Source organism: Vulpes lagopus, chromosome 10 (assembly GCF_018345385.1).
Source record: "Vulpes lagopus strain Blue_001 chromosome 10, ASM1834538v1, whole genome shotgun sequence".
Taxonomy (NCBI): Eukaryota; Metazoa; Chordata; class Mammalia; order Carnivora; family Canidae; genus Vulpes; species Vulpes lagopus.
The window spans coordinates 32,050,214-32,064,038 of NC_054833.1; the positions used below are offsets into that span (position 1 = coordinate 32,050,214).

Consider the following 13,825-nt stretch of genomic DNA (forward strand, 5'->3'; position numbering starts at 1 on the left):
GTGGATCATTTTAAGTCTAGATTCCTCAAAAGGCCCTTAGACGATTACAATACTATGTTGGGGCCAGTTTTTTTGAACCTTTGTATAGTATTTTAATTTTTGCTTCTGCAGGTAAGCATGGTTTTTATATCAATGCACCCAGTGCTTTATATTTAGCTGTTTCACTCGACATCCTAACAAATATGCAATTTGTTCCATCTCCTTTCCACTCTGGAAATTTGCTCTATTATGAAGCTCCTTTCTGGAAACTTCATATTCTTATTGCCCTGGGGGGCATCTTCCTTGATATCTACAAATATCCTTTAAAAGAAAGAAGGGAGGGATCCCTGGACGGCTCAGCGGTTTAGCGCCTTCCTTGGGCCCAGGGTGTGATCCCAGGGTCCTGGGATCAAGTCTTGCATTGGGCTCCCTGTGAGAGCTGACTTCTCCGTCTGCCTGGGTCTCTGCCTCTCTCTCTCTCTCTCTGTGTCTTTCATGAATGAATAAATAAACTCTTTTTAAAAAAAGGAAAGAAAGAAGGGAGTCATGCACACTTTTTCTTGCCCTGCTACCTGTACTCCCAAAATACCAACACTCTGGCCTCCGCTGCCTCATGACCTGCTCAGTCCTTTGCTCCTTGGTTATCTGTGCTCGTCTGTCGTGGTTACCAGGACCCACCTTGTCAAATGACTAGGCCTTTGGGGCAGGTGACAGATAGTCTTGCTTCAGGGTCTGTGGCTTGGGTTCTTTTATGGCAGGAAATCCTAGTGGGACCTGGGTTGTTTATGGACCTGCCAGAAAGCAGGCCTGGGGAGTCACATAGCACATAGCATGAATGGGCCACTCCCCACCCCCCCAACATCAAGTCAGAATGTGCTTGACCATTTCCCCAACAAAGGTATCTGCCATGGAATCCCAATTATTGGTCCCTTAAAGAGTTCGGACACGCTGTCCATGCTACTGCTGTGCCCCTCTTCCCCCACAAAGGAAGTAAAGGTGCCAATGACTTCTGGACCTCCACCATATGATGCCTGAAGGAGCAGAAAGGTAGGCTCCACTGGCATTCCTGCTAGGCCGGTCTCTGCTTCTCACTCCCACCCCCTGCCCTGCCTGGCAAGCATCGCTGGAGGACTCTGTGCAAAGAAACTTAAAAAAAAAAAAAAAAATCCATAAACCGTTAAATGCTGAGAACTACAGATCATTAGAAAATGTTAATTCTCCGGAGCTCAGAAAAAATCAGGTAGAGAATCACCCCCTTTTCTGAACTTGTTGTTTCTTGGGCTGACCTCATGTTGCAGCAAGACTCAGACATGAGGTAACTGCTCTGGTGTTAACATATACTGCATCATCCACACTCTTGCTGGTTACCAGACGCCTCGGAGAGATGACCAGAGAGCCCGGAGGCACCAGTGGAAACTTCCAAAAGGCATTTTGAAAATTTTTAAATGTTACAGCCAGTGAGTGTTGCTCCCAGGTCGTGCACTGTTATAGAAGGAGACGGAAGGTTACACAGAGGGTGAGTTTGAAGACCCACTGGGCGATGGGGAGCAAATGAAGAACTCACCAACCCAGAGCCCGGGACACCAGGAAAAGAAGCCCATAGGTAGCGTCCAAAGACCTCAACTTGGAAGGGGCTTTAAAATCATCAAGCTGGGATGCCCGGGTGACTCAGCGGTTGAGCGTCTGCTTTTGGCTCAGGGCATGATCCTGGAGTCCTGGGATCGAGTCCCACATCGGGCTCCCTGCAGGGAGCCTGCTTCTCCCTCTGTCTGTGTCTCTGCCTCTCTCTGTGTGTCTCTCATGAATGAATAAATAAAATATTTTTAAAAAATCATCAAGCTCCTTCATTCCAAAGCCTAACTCCTGCAAGACGCCAGGCCACCAGGCAGCCTCGACTACGGACAGCAGACACTCCGCAGGTCGGGGTTGCTGGTCTCCCCCAGCTCAGGGCTGACTGCAGAAAACTCCCTTGTAGGAAGAGCCCACATCTGCTTCCCTGTTGCTTCGACTCCCTGATCACAGTACCATCTTTTCTGGCCACGGACAAATCCTTCAATACTTGGGGTCCCCGCAGGACCACTGGGCCTGGATTTCTGCTGAAGCGTCAGGGCTGAGCTTCTTGCATGCCTGAACACATTCTGTTCCTATCTCCGCGTATGTTTAGTATCAAATGAAATTCATATGAAATCGACGGGAGCTTGCGGCCCGAGCACTCTCATGTCGGATACACATACGTTGGCTCATAAAATCTCCCTTCCCAAAGCTCTGTTCCTCGTCGTTGTGCCAGAAGACAGAGCCCAAGACGCCCTCGCACACCTGGAGCATCTGCTGCTCTCCGTGTTTGGCTCGCAAGGGTGTGCGGCTGGCAGCCGGCAAAGGTGGGGTTCGGGTGTGCCAGAGTGACCCCAAGGATAAGAGGAAGTGAATGTGTCAATTTTCACAACCTTATGTCCTAAATCCATGGATCTAGAGTTTACTGGAGGAGCCTGAAATCATTGCACAGGAGAATACCGGCCAGGGTATCCAACTATTTATAATTACAGGGCAAGGCACTTTCTGGAAAGGGGTTCTCATGGAAACAGTGTGACTACTTTCTGGCAGACCCCACTGGGTCACCGCTCCTTGCTCACAGTGCTTCCTTTGACACTACGGGACTGGGTCAGCCCCCTTTCGGGGTCTGTTGGAGCCAAGGTGACTTTGGCAACCTCACAGGCCCTGACGTGGGGCTCTTGCAGCATCTACCCAGCCAATCTGACCGCAGGGGGTGGAGGTGGGGTGGGGTAGGGGATAGGGTCAGAGGGTGGGGGGGTGGGGAGAACCAGGTTCCTCTTCCTGGATTGCCTCCTTGGGAAATCAGTCTTCATTTGGGGTGGCTTCGTAGAGTCTTCGCCCACTCCCAGGGGGTGGGGTAGTGGGGGGGGCAGTGGGGTGCCCTGGCCCAGACCCAGACAGGACACTTACTTTCCCTGAGATAACTGAGATGTGACAGCAGCACTTCGGTGTTGTAGAGGGAGGTGGCTCGGAGGAAGTCCTCCTTGTTCATTTTGCACAGTTCTTTGCCATCCATGTTTTGGAAAAAGGACGTGTCGATCTCCATCAGGCCGTACTCCTTGATGGCCCACTCCAGCCACTGCCGCACGTGCTCCTGAGTCCACAGCGTGGGGTCTGCAGAGGAGAGGACCTGTTAGCCTGGGCTCGGCTGGCTGGGGAGGCCCCCCCCCTTCAGGAGGGCCGGGAGACCCTCTCTGTCCCCACCCCTCCTCCTGCCCCGCACCCCTCTCTGGCTCCCTCCCTCCCTCTGTCCCCCGGTGGGAAAGTGGGTTCCCTCCCAGATGGTCCTCCTAGAGCTCCCATCTGGCTCCTCCACATCTGGCCCTGCCGAAACCACTTAGCGCTCTGGGGAGGCTCTTAGATGTCTCCCTAGGCATCCTGACAGGATGTTCCCTTTAAAGTTTTTGCAGGGCAATTAAAACCTTTGCCTGAGAAAGGGTGGCATCAAAATGAAAGTATACACAGTGCCACGGGCCCGGGGACCAAAGTCTCTGGAAAGGGAAACCATCTGTATCTTCGGAACATGAAGGATTTCTTTTCTTTCTTTCTTTTTTTTTTAACATGAAGGATTTCACGGAGGAATGGGGCTCTCTGGGATGGCGACACGAGACGACACATGTGCACGCTCTTCCGTCTGTACAGTTGGAAAACCCAGTGGTGTTAGCCTCGGACATAAATCCAACCTGGGTTTTCTCCTTGTGGAGACAGCTGCTCTGAAATTTCTACCAGGTCATCCCCAAAACATTTTTATGATATTTAAGTCCCCAAAGATGAAAAAGAAAAAAAAAACTATTGAAGGGAGAAAACCTTTCAGGCCTTTGAGTGAACATAAATAATGGAATGATTGAGGACATCGCCAGCCCGGACCCTCACAGCAACTTTTCAGCCGGGGAGGGGGTTGTGGGGGGGAGAGGGTGTGTGTGTAATACTCTGAGTGCTGGTGATGAGTTCCAGCAAATTCCACAGCAGGTAGAGCACTTGTATCTCATCACGTATCACAGGCTGGAAGCCATCTCTCTCCTTGGCAACCAATTATTAGCAAATCCAACGAACACCTTAGATATGGCCACCCTACAAGAAAACTATGGCCCTTGGCCACATGAAAGATCTACATGTGTGAAACATGTAGGTGGGAAACCACAGGATTAAGCAACAGATTTTGTGGTGGTAGCTGAAGGAATCACGGGCGGAGGGAAATAGTGTGAACTTGGAGAGTCCTGGGAGGCTTCCCGGGAGAGGGGAGGAGACTTGACATTGTACGTCGTTGTCTGTCAACCCCCGGCTTCTACTGGGCCTGCTTTATTAGCATGTTTCCTTGGTAGGAATATCTGTGCTGCTTCTCAGCCTCCTCGCCCTCGCCTTCTAAGAGGTAACTGCTGCCGAAGGTCAGGCCAACAACCGGTACCCGGTCACTCCTAATGGTCCAGATCTGGGGTGCCTACTGTGTGCCAGCTACGCGTCCCATTTTTCATGTAGCTAGAAAACCCAGCGAAATGGCTTTCACCTTCCCTTCATGACAGAAAACGGAGTTCTGAAAGGTTAAGTCCCTAGCTCAAACTTAAGTCTTCCTAGGACTTCACTTAGTTGAGGGGGTGGGTCCCCCTGACCTGAAGCCCCTCCTCTCACCTTTTCAGGATCCTGCCTTAACTCACCTGTGACTTGCTCTGCTATTAAGCCCAACAGCAGAGCTCCTCCTAACGTCTATATGCAACTCTCTCTCTCTCTCTCTCAGATAAATTTCTTGGTTAGTTTTTTTTTTTTTTCTTTTATTCTTCCAGAAACAATGAGGCACGGACCATTGGTAAATGGAAATAGTTTGCACCATTTTGGAATTCTAAAGAAAAATGGCACAGGTGGGGCCTGGGTTACAGAGTGTTTTATGTCATCTGATCTCCTTTGCTTTTCCTAATTCTTCACTTTTAGTATGTGAGGCCTCAAATTCAATTTTACACCATATATTTAATTTGTTTTATTATTTCCTCTCTTGCTTTGGGCTCTATCACAATATTCTTTCTCTTCCTTTACAGCACAATGAATTGTAAATCTTCCACTCTGGATCCTGCTAAACTCTTCCAAATGTATTTCCTGGATGATTTAGTCCTCGTTTCTTCCCATCTGAACCTGAAACTGGTGATTAACCAGGGCCCTCGTTTATACTTGTCTTAAAATCCCACCATAAATTCAATCAGTTGTTCGACAAATGTTTTACTGCCTTGATTTGCGGACTCGCCCAAATGAGACTTCCCCTCACGTCCAAGGAGGCTGGCCTGGAGGAAGCCAAAATGTCCGAGGATAATGTTTAAAGATCTCACCACAGGTAGGAGAATGAAGTAAACCCATAGCTAGTGAACTCCTTATAAGAAATGCTTTAAAAACCCTTTGATATGAATCTACGCTATTATCGGGATTACTGCCATGGTTACCTTGGTCCACTGAGGACTGACATTTTGATATTCCTTTTGAAAGTATTTCAACACCGATTCAGGGTTGAAGGGTCAACCGAGCAGTCTGGCCATGTCTGCCCCCTCTCACCTCCCCAGAGTGACTACGGAAATTAGATGGTTATCGACATCTGGTTCAGAGAGAATCTCTGATCCCTTAAATCTTGAGTGCTCATGACTGCCTCCCAAGCTGGCCACTGTTCGGCCAAGCAGGGCCATCTGGGTCCAGATGGGTGAAGGCCTGGTGAGCCTTGGCTTTGCTCAGGGGAGAACAAGGAGGTTCCCACTGTGTCAGCTTTACTACTGTTTCATCGTCTGCTTCTCTGACAAGAAGGAAGAAACACGGTTTTCTGGTTTTCTTGGACCCTAACAATGCACCTGAGCTAAAGCTCCCTGCTGTCCTGAGGGAGGGAGGAGATCAAACGCTAAATGACATAAGTAATGTAACGTAAAGAGGGCACGTGGCGCCTGACATCCAGAGGGTGAGCTCAGGGGTTGGGAGCTATTCTCCCTTTTCTTCTGTGAAGTCATGCGCTCCTGGAAGAAGGAAACTCAACATTCTTTTCAAGTCCTACAGGGCACGGAGAAGTTCCCAGGAGCCCAGCTTCCCCTCCTCACTGGCTCCACACCTGGCACCCCCACCGCCAACTTGAATTTGGCCTAGAACGCAGGGACGCGGCTGCAGCCCTCGGAGATGGCGAGACCCAGCCTCCCGTGGAACATAAATACACAAGGGCGTCGGAAGGAGAGCCTCATTGCAAAACCATGCCTTCTAGACCAACAAATAAATTCCTTTGCCTTGTCTAATGCTTTGCCCTCGGACACAACGGCATTTACACTTTTCCAAGGGGAAGGGGTTTTGCCTTTTTGGTCATGGTATTTTGGTAAGATTAGTTTTGAGCCCTGCCCTGTAATTCACTTTCAGATTTGGACGTTCTCGCTCCTTCCACCAACTCCACATGTTGCAGTTTTCAAGCCCCCTTTCTGACCAGGCTGCTGAGCCTGCTGAGCCGAGGCGGAGCATCCAGCCAGTGGACTGAAGGCTCGAACACAATGATTTTATTTTCTGTAACCAACAGCACCAATACCTAGGAAAAATAGGCTATTTTTACATAATGACATAACTTGCTGCACACGTTAAGGCGCTCCATTTGTTAAATATAGTTCTTTCTATTTTGAAACTGAAAGAGCTGGCTGTAATTTTGGAAAGGTGGGACCCTGCAGATGCCAGGAAGTGCATGCCTGATGGACATGTCAGACCTCGGTAGCCACTCTTCTCCTTAAAGGCGAGGGTGGGCCCGTCAGGAGTTCCTGGGACTCATTTTGGATTCAGAGGGCCTTGCCTCTGCCCTCTTTGCAGGCCTCATCCTGTGGTCCCAGGCCCCCGGGGTAGAGTCTGTGTCGTGACCTGTTAGAGGTTGGACTTCTGGTACCTGCACGTTAGGGTTCTGGTGACACTGGGGACGCTACCTAGCAGGACGGTTGGAAGGAAGGTGGGGGACGTGGCTTTCCTAAGTAAGCACTCCCCTAGGGAAGGGGGTACCAGGTAAAGGTCTAGACGCCCCCTGGGACAAGCCTGCCCTCTGACTCCTAGCCCGGAAAAGTGAGGACACGGGTGCCAGGCGGCAGCCTGGATCCCCAAGTACCTGCAGGGACGATGACCCTCCTCTCGTTGGTGGTCATGTTGGGAGGAGGGGGGCCGTTCTTCTCGTCCATGTAGCTGTTGTAGTTCATGGCGTTGGACTCACTTCCGCCAACTAGCTTGCTGCATTTGCTAACGCTGCAGTCCACCGGAGACTCCCTGGAGCGAGAGGACACAAAGCCCAGAGGAAGTCATCACTGCAGCTGCCATCAGCCCAGCGTGGGCAGACGACGGAGGCGCCGGCTCCCAGCCCCACTTGGGGTAACGCCGCCGCTGCCTTATTTCTCTCCTCCATGCCGCCACCAGAGTCTTCTTCAAATCCCAGCCCAATCCTATAATTACGGCACTCAGAAACTTCTGGCAGTTCCTCAGTGGCCTCAGACTACAGTCTGGACTTCCCAGGATGGTGTTGCAGCCCTCCCAATCTGACTGCGGCTGACATTTTTAGCCTGGTCGCCAGGCAACAAGCACTCGGGCCGCAGGGGCCCTGGGCCCCCAGGTAGGTCTTGCACCCCCTCGGCGCTCTGTGTCTGCCTCGGTTCCAGCACGGGTCGCATGGGGGGACTGTTGGGGCGGCGGGGGCTCTTCCCCTGGCTGGGTGGGGGTTTCCTTTCTCCTTCAAACCTCCATGCGCTATGTGGTGCCCGACAAGGAGGTGACTGATCAGGGTCCGCCGAGTGAACTGTGTCTGTTGCATGGATAGGCTTTTAACGCACGTCTCGGACACCATTCTATCTGAGCTGCCCAGCACCCCCTCCAAGGTAACCGTGGCAAGGGTTCCTATTTCCTCTTTCTGCTTAAGGAAACGGGGAGGAGAATGACTGGCCCAGGGTCACACAGCTCGCGAAAGTGGAAGCAGGACTAGGGCCTTTGGTGTTAAGCTTTCCTAATCAAAACACGCACACGCAGTGGGGATCCCTGGGTGGCTCAGTGGTTTAGCGCCTGCCTTTGGCCCGGGGCGTGATCCTGGAGACCCACGTTTGAGTCCCAAGTCAGGCTCCCTGCATGAAGCCTGCTTCTCCCTCTGCCTGTGTCTCTGCCTCTCTCTTTCTGTGTGTGTCTCTCATAAATAAATAAATAAATAAAATCTTTAAAAAAAGAACACACACACACACACACACACACACACACACACACACATGCAGGCACGCCCAGCTGGCTCAGTTGGTAGAGCATGTGACTCTTGATCTCGGAGTCTTGAGTTCAAGCCCCACTCTGGGCAGAGAGTCTACTTTAAACACACACACACGCACACACATACATGCATGCAAACGAGCTGGCTGCTGCATGAAGAAGGAATAGAATTCAAGACCTTCAGGCTGCCAGCACGGTTGTGGCTCTTGTGGCACGCTGCAGCCCTGACCACCACGCTCACAGAAGAACCATAAGGAAGTGCAGAAGGGACAAATCATCCAACCCTGTCTTGATGTACGTAGCCCAGTTGGCACCTGGCACTGTGCAGCCCGGGTTCACAGAGGCCGCTCCCCGGCAGTGGGCCAGCCACGAGCAGCTATCTGGGGATCTAAGCTGACACCCCACTTGCGGCCACCAGGTTCACAAGAGCAGGCTGGGAAGACGCTCCCCATCCACCCAGCCCAGCGTCATGGGCCCTCCCAGGGGCCCAGGAGAAGTGCCATCGCTCCCTGCCCCAGCTCCTGGTCAGCCACTGCAGCGGTGGCAGCAGCAGCAGGACCAAAGGGGACGACTGCAAGGCCCCGGAGAGGTTGCAGCCGTGGTTGCATAGTGCAGGAAGCATCAGACCTGGGAGACAGCCAGTTCTCTCAAGAGCTCCAAACCAGGCCTTCAGACCAAGGAGTTCAGATAAGGTTCAGATTACAGCGGCCCAACCTTGGGCCACAGAAAGACTGCAGGCTTCCCAAAGTCCTGGCCGCTGCCCTCCCGGCTCTGCTCTGGGCAGGGACCAACCATCATGAGGACTTAAGGAGCCAGGGCGAGCCAGATAGGGCCTCGCCCATCCCGCGGCTGGTGGCAGCACCTCCAGAGGCAGGGAGGAGCAGCCCCGGGGGTGGAGGGGGCGGCGGGGGCCCAGGCCGGGCAGGGGGGCCAGAGCCCATCCAATAAAGACAATTAAATGAATTTGTTTCTTAATCTGAAAGGAAAAAAATATTGAAGATCACTTATCATAGCCGGGAGATAAATGGTCCACTGAGATATTAGAAGTCAGACGGTAATTTTTTCCTGATGTCTTACAGAGGGGAACATGGGCTGAAAATGAAAATAAGATGTATAACTTACACATGTTAGAATTTAAGGTTTTACTATTCGCCTACTGTTTTTCCAGGCAGAGAACCAAGAACCAGCCGTCAGAGCCCCAGATTGTTGAAGGTTTAATGTCCCCATGGCAGTCTGAGGGGCGGCAGTAGCACATCAGGGCTTTTCACCAGTTGGGCCCTCTGGCTTCTGCTGTTGGGGGCCCTGGCCTGCCATGAGGCTGCCCGGCGAGCCCCGCTGCAGGGTCTGGGCCCGGCCCCCCGCCCCCGGCCGCCTCGCTGCTAACCGCAGGAGCACGCATGAGCACACACGTGTGTACACGTCCACACAGACATGCATGCATGCACACGTACATGCACATGCACACGCGCACACACGCCGCCCCAGCCTGGCAGCCCTTCCCAACATACTTGTCCATTGTGAAACAACCCAAGTGCAGCAGGAGTTTGGAGGATTAAGTTGGCCTTCAACCAAGGGAGCAGCGTTTTCATTGGCCGGGAACCCCATGCGGCAGAGGGTGGGGTGGCCGGAGCATACACTTCCTCTGGCGGAGGAGGCCGGGAGTGCAAGGGCCTTGGGGCAGGGGCGAGGAGACTTCCAGGGACCCGAGCCGCATCCACTTGGAGGTGGGCGTGATTTCGGAAAAGGGGGTGCTCCCCATTGGGAGCATCAGGGAGACGGGATTGGGAAAATGCTTTCCCCTGTCCTCTGGGCCTCTGGCAGGTTCTAAGCTGAAAGCTGACCCCTCGCCATGCAGAAGTGAAAGGTCAGAGCCTCGGGAGCGTCCAGAGAGGAGCAAGTCTCTGTCCCATAGGCACCTGCAGTGGGGTCGGGTTTAAAAGAGGAAACGTTAGGGAAAAGCCACCTGGTGGGTGACCCGGTGGAAAGAGGAGCCACGAGCACCAAGGTGAGATAGGCACCTGCCAGGAAGGGGGACACCCAGGTCACAGGATCTGCCAGCTCCCGGAGGGGGACACGGGGACCACGGTCGGGCCCAGGGCTCGCAGGGGGCCGTAGGGTAGCTGGCACCCCCGCGTGTGCTGTCCCACGGAGGTTCCCTGTCTCTGCCTCCTCCAGCACCTGTGCAGGCGCCCGGGCCCCCCGCCGCCAAGGGCATGAGTCCGGCTGCCTGCTCTCGGGTGGCCCCCCTCTGGAATAAGGCCCAGTGCGGGGTCCCAGGCCCCTCCGCCAGCGGGGCCCTCGGGGAAGCCTGGCACTGCCATGCTGGCCCGGGCCGGCCCTCCTCCGACGCAAGGGAGAAAAGGAGGCCAAGCCGTACCTTCCCGCAGGCCGGCCACGCTGCCCTCGGTCCGCAAGTTCCCGGCCCGAGCCTCCTGGGCACAGAAGACGCCTGGCGTGCGGCCGTCGGGCCTGACAGCACCGCTCCGGCGGGCACAGGTGAAGGCCAGCCCCAGGGCTGCGCTTTAATGAGGCGGCTGCGCCGTGGAGAGGCCCAGTGACAAGGAGGGGGGAGCGCGGATGGAGGGGAAGAGGCCTCGCCATTCAGCTTTGCCTGCGCGGCTGCTGGTTTGTCTTGAGACGGGCACTTGGAGCGTGGGGCTGGCCCGCGGGCAGCTGAGAGCCCCGGGACAGGTGACAAGGGCTTGGGCGCGGCGGCCGCAGGGTGCTGGAGGAGGTGCCGGTTCCAAGAGTGTAGCTCAGGGCATCTCCCCGTCCGGGCGCAGGAAGCCACGGCAGGAGAGGCCACAGCAAGGGCACGTGGTCCTGGCACCACTTTCCTCTATTCTCACCGTGGGGCGACGGAAGCTCTTTATTCCTCTGGTTCTATTTTTGGACGTTCGGGGAGCACTGCTTTAAAAATACCGCCAGCGGTTTCCAAGAGTGCCTTGCAAAGTGTTCAGCAGTTTAAAACAAGGTGAGAAATCGTGGGTATTTGGGTGAGCGAAGATTACAAAGACCACTCCCAAGGGTGACCCCGATACGTTAGCCTCTAACAGGCGTCTCCCCCACCACCTCACTCAGCCCCCAGGGATCAGGACGCACCACCCAGATCCACACGCGTGCAGCCCGCGCTGGCGTCCAGTGGATTCCCTGTAATCATGCGGCTCACGTGAACGTGCAAGGGCCACCCAGGACACGCGGCTGCAGTAGGACCTGTCATGCGTGTCTTCCGTGCAATGTACACACTTATCAGCTGAGCAAATCTGTGTTGTCTTTAAGATTTCTATAGGATCTGTGACTAGACGTGTGCCTATGACTTGTTGTTTTTAAAAAGGAATATGCGGGGTGGCCGGGTGGCTCAGTTGGTTAAGCGTCGGCCTCTGGCTCACGTCATGATCCCAGGGTCCTGGGATCAAGCCCTGTGGGTGGGGTTCCCTGCTCAGTGGGGAGCCTCCTTCTCCCTCTCCCTCTGCCCCTCCCCTTACTCATGCCCCCCACACACTCTTTCTCTCTCTTTCTGAAATAAAAAAAATCTTTAAAAAAGAGAAATATGCAAGAAATTAAAGCAAATACCAAGGAAAGGAAAGAAAATCACCCATATTATAGCCATTTGCCCTAATCCCATAGGTATTTTTCATCTCCTTCCATACTAGGTACTCACAGCTTCTCCAGAACCCCAAGGGTGGCTTCCCCCCAGGTGGTTCCAGACATGCTCTTTACTGCAAGGTCAGAACCGAAGGGCGCACCTGGGGACCTGCTTTGCAATCACAGAGGCAGAAGTTCCAGGGTGTGTGGGGCTGATGGCCCTGTGAAGTCCCTACACGTCCCCTAGGAACATCCAGAGCCCGCTGCCCAGTGCTAGGGGGTCTGGGGTAGAGCCATGCTGACTCAGGTCCTGCATGCCAGGCACACAAGGCGAGCTGGTCCTTGCATTTCCCCCCCACAAAATAATACTCTTTCTTTCACGAGATGTTTTCCCCAATCCCTGAGGGCGAGGCGGGATACAGCTGAGTTATTTGCAGACCACAGCCTGGGGTCAAGTCACTGAAGTCTCCATACATCACAGAGCCTTTGGGCCACGCTGTTCCAAGAACAACTCACCTAACACATTCAACCACGACACGAAGAGCTGGAGAAAGGCAGCAAACCTCCCACAACATGGGCAAGCGGGGCTTTCTCTGAGCTCGCCAGACTTCAGTCTCCCCACGTGACCCCGCACCCCTGGTCCAAGTGACTTAATAGTGGGGTTAAAAAGCGAGATGGGCATTGTAGCTTTTAGACACAGAGAATACCTCCTCCAGAGACACATATATCTACAGGGTCTCTAATAAGCATGAACCAACTCAGAAACCCAAGCTATCAGAGGACATGGAGAGATGCACCTGCACCGCGAAGCGTGGGATGGTCCAAAGCGTCCCGGCCCGGTGGCGTCCAGTTTGAAGCACAATGTGAGCCCACCTACGTAATTTTCAGTTTTCTAGCAGCCACATTTTTCAAACAACCCAGGTGAAATGAATTTTAAAATATATTAGAATATATTAGTATGTTAACTCACTACAGCCCAAAGAAAATTATCCAAAAGAAGTGATCACGCAGCGAAAAGAAACGATCGTTTCAACATCATCAATATGAAAATAACCAATGAGCTATTTTACTTTGTTGTGCATCCTACATTTCGAGCACGTGTCGGTTTTGGATTAGCCACATTTCAAGTGCTCAGAAGCAACGTGTGCTGCCCTGGATGCCACAAATCTAGTCCATGAGCCAGGAGACCCCAAATGAGAGAGATTCTCTGCTTTGGTTTTCCCATCTGAAGTTAGGAATTCTTTCTACTCAAGGGGCCATTTCAATAATACTCAGGGGGTTAGGGGATGCACAGTGTCCACGATGAGAGATTTGAATTGCCTGGCATCTTCCTCATAGTGTCTTTTTTTTTTTTTTGCATGGCCAAATGATAGACTCATCCTCAGCAAAGCCATTTTTCTTCTTGCTCCCTGCTGCCCACCAGGCCTGTGGCCTACGTGTGAGCTCTTGGAGAATATTTCTGAGAGCCCCCTGGGTCTTCTTTGTTTCCCCAGGTGGGTGAGAACGCGCCGGTCTTTCTGAACCTGCCGCGTCACCTGCAGAGGCTCTGGGTCAGGACAGGCAAATCAAAAGCAGAGGCTGCTCTGTGCAACCAGAGCCACGTAACTGCCACATCTGCTCCCTGGGGGCGTTCACACAGCTCTCCTCCAGCTGCCTGCTGCTCTGACTGCAGCCAGGGACGGCTGGCAAGCGGGTTCTGAAAGCTGCTTTCCTTGGGGGGCCCTCTTTGCCCAGGATTCGTACGCAGGGAGTGCCCTCCTGGGGAGACAGCGGTCAGCTCCTAAGTGCAGCCTCCCCGGAGCGCAAACCCAGGCTCTTGTCGAGGCGATGTCCACACACCTTGGTGGACTATATACACCCATGACCTATGTGGCTTTGAACAGGCATCTTCACCTTTGAGGCTGGGTAGCCGTGCCTCCATCTGCTTATTCATTTCATGACTATTTATTGAGCACCTACCATGTGCCGGGCACTGCTCGGTAAACAAAACAGG

The 13,825-nt window shown here is 53.3% G+C and overlaps 1 protein-coding gene across 3 annotated transcripts in view; it reads right to left on the bottom strand.

Moving 5' to 3' along the window:
• FLI1 (Fli-1 proto-oncogene, ETS transcription factor) overlaps positions 1 to 13,825 on the bottom strand; it is a 121,777-nt gene that overhangs the window by 34,990 nt on the left and 72,962 nt on the right. For all 3 annotated transcript variants that reach the window (XM_041772922.1, XM_041772924.1, XM_041772923.1), the window contains exons 3-4: positions 7,118 to 7,272; positions 2,941 to 3,144 (exon numbers count right to left, since the gene is read on the bottom strand). In XM_041772922.1, the coding sequence (XP_041628856.1) occupies positions 2,941 to 3,144; positions 7,118 to 7,272 (359 nt within the window). The remainder of the gene's footprint in view (positions 1 to 2,940; positions 3,145 to 7,117; positions 7,273 to 13,825) is intronic.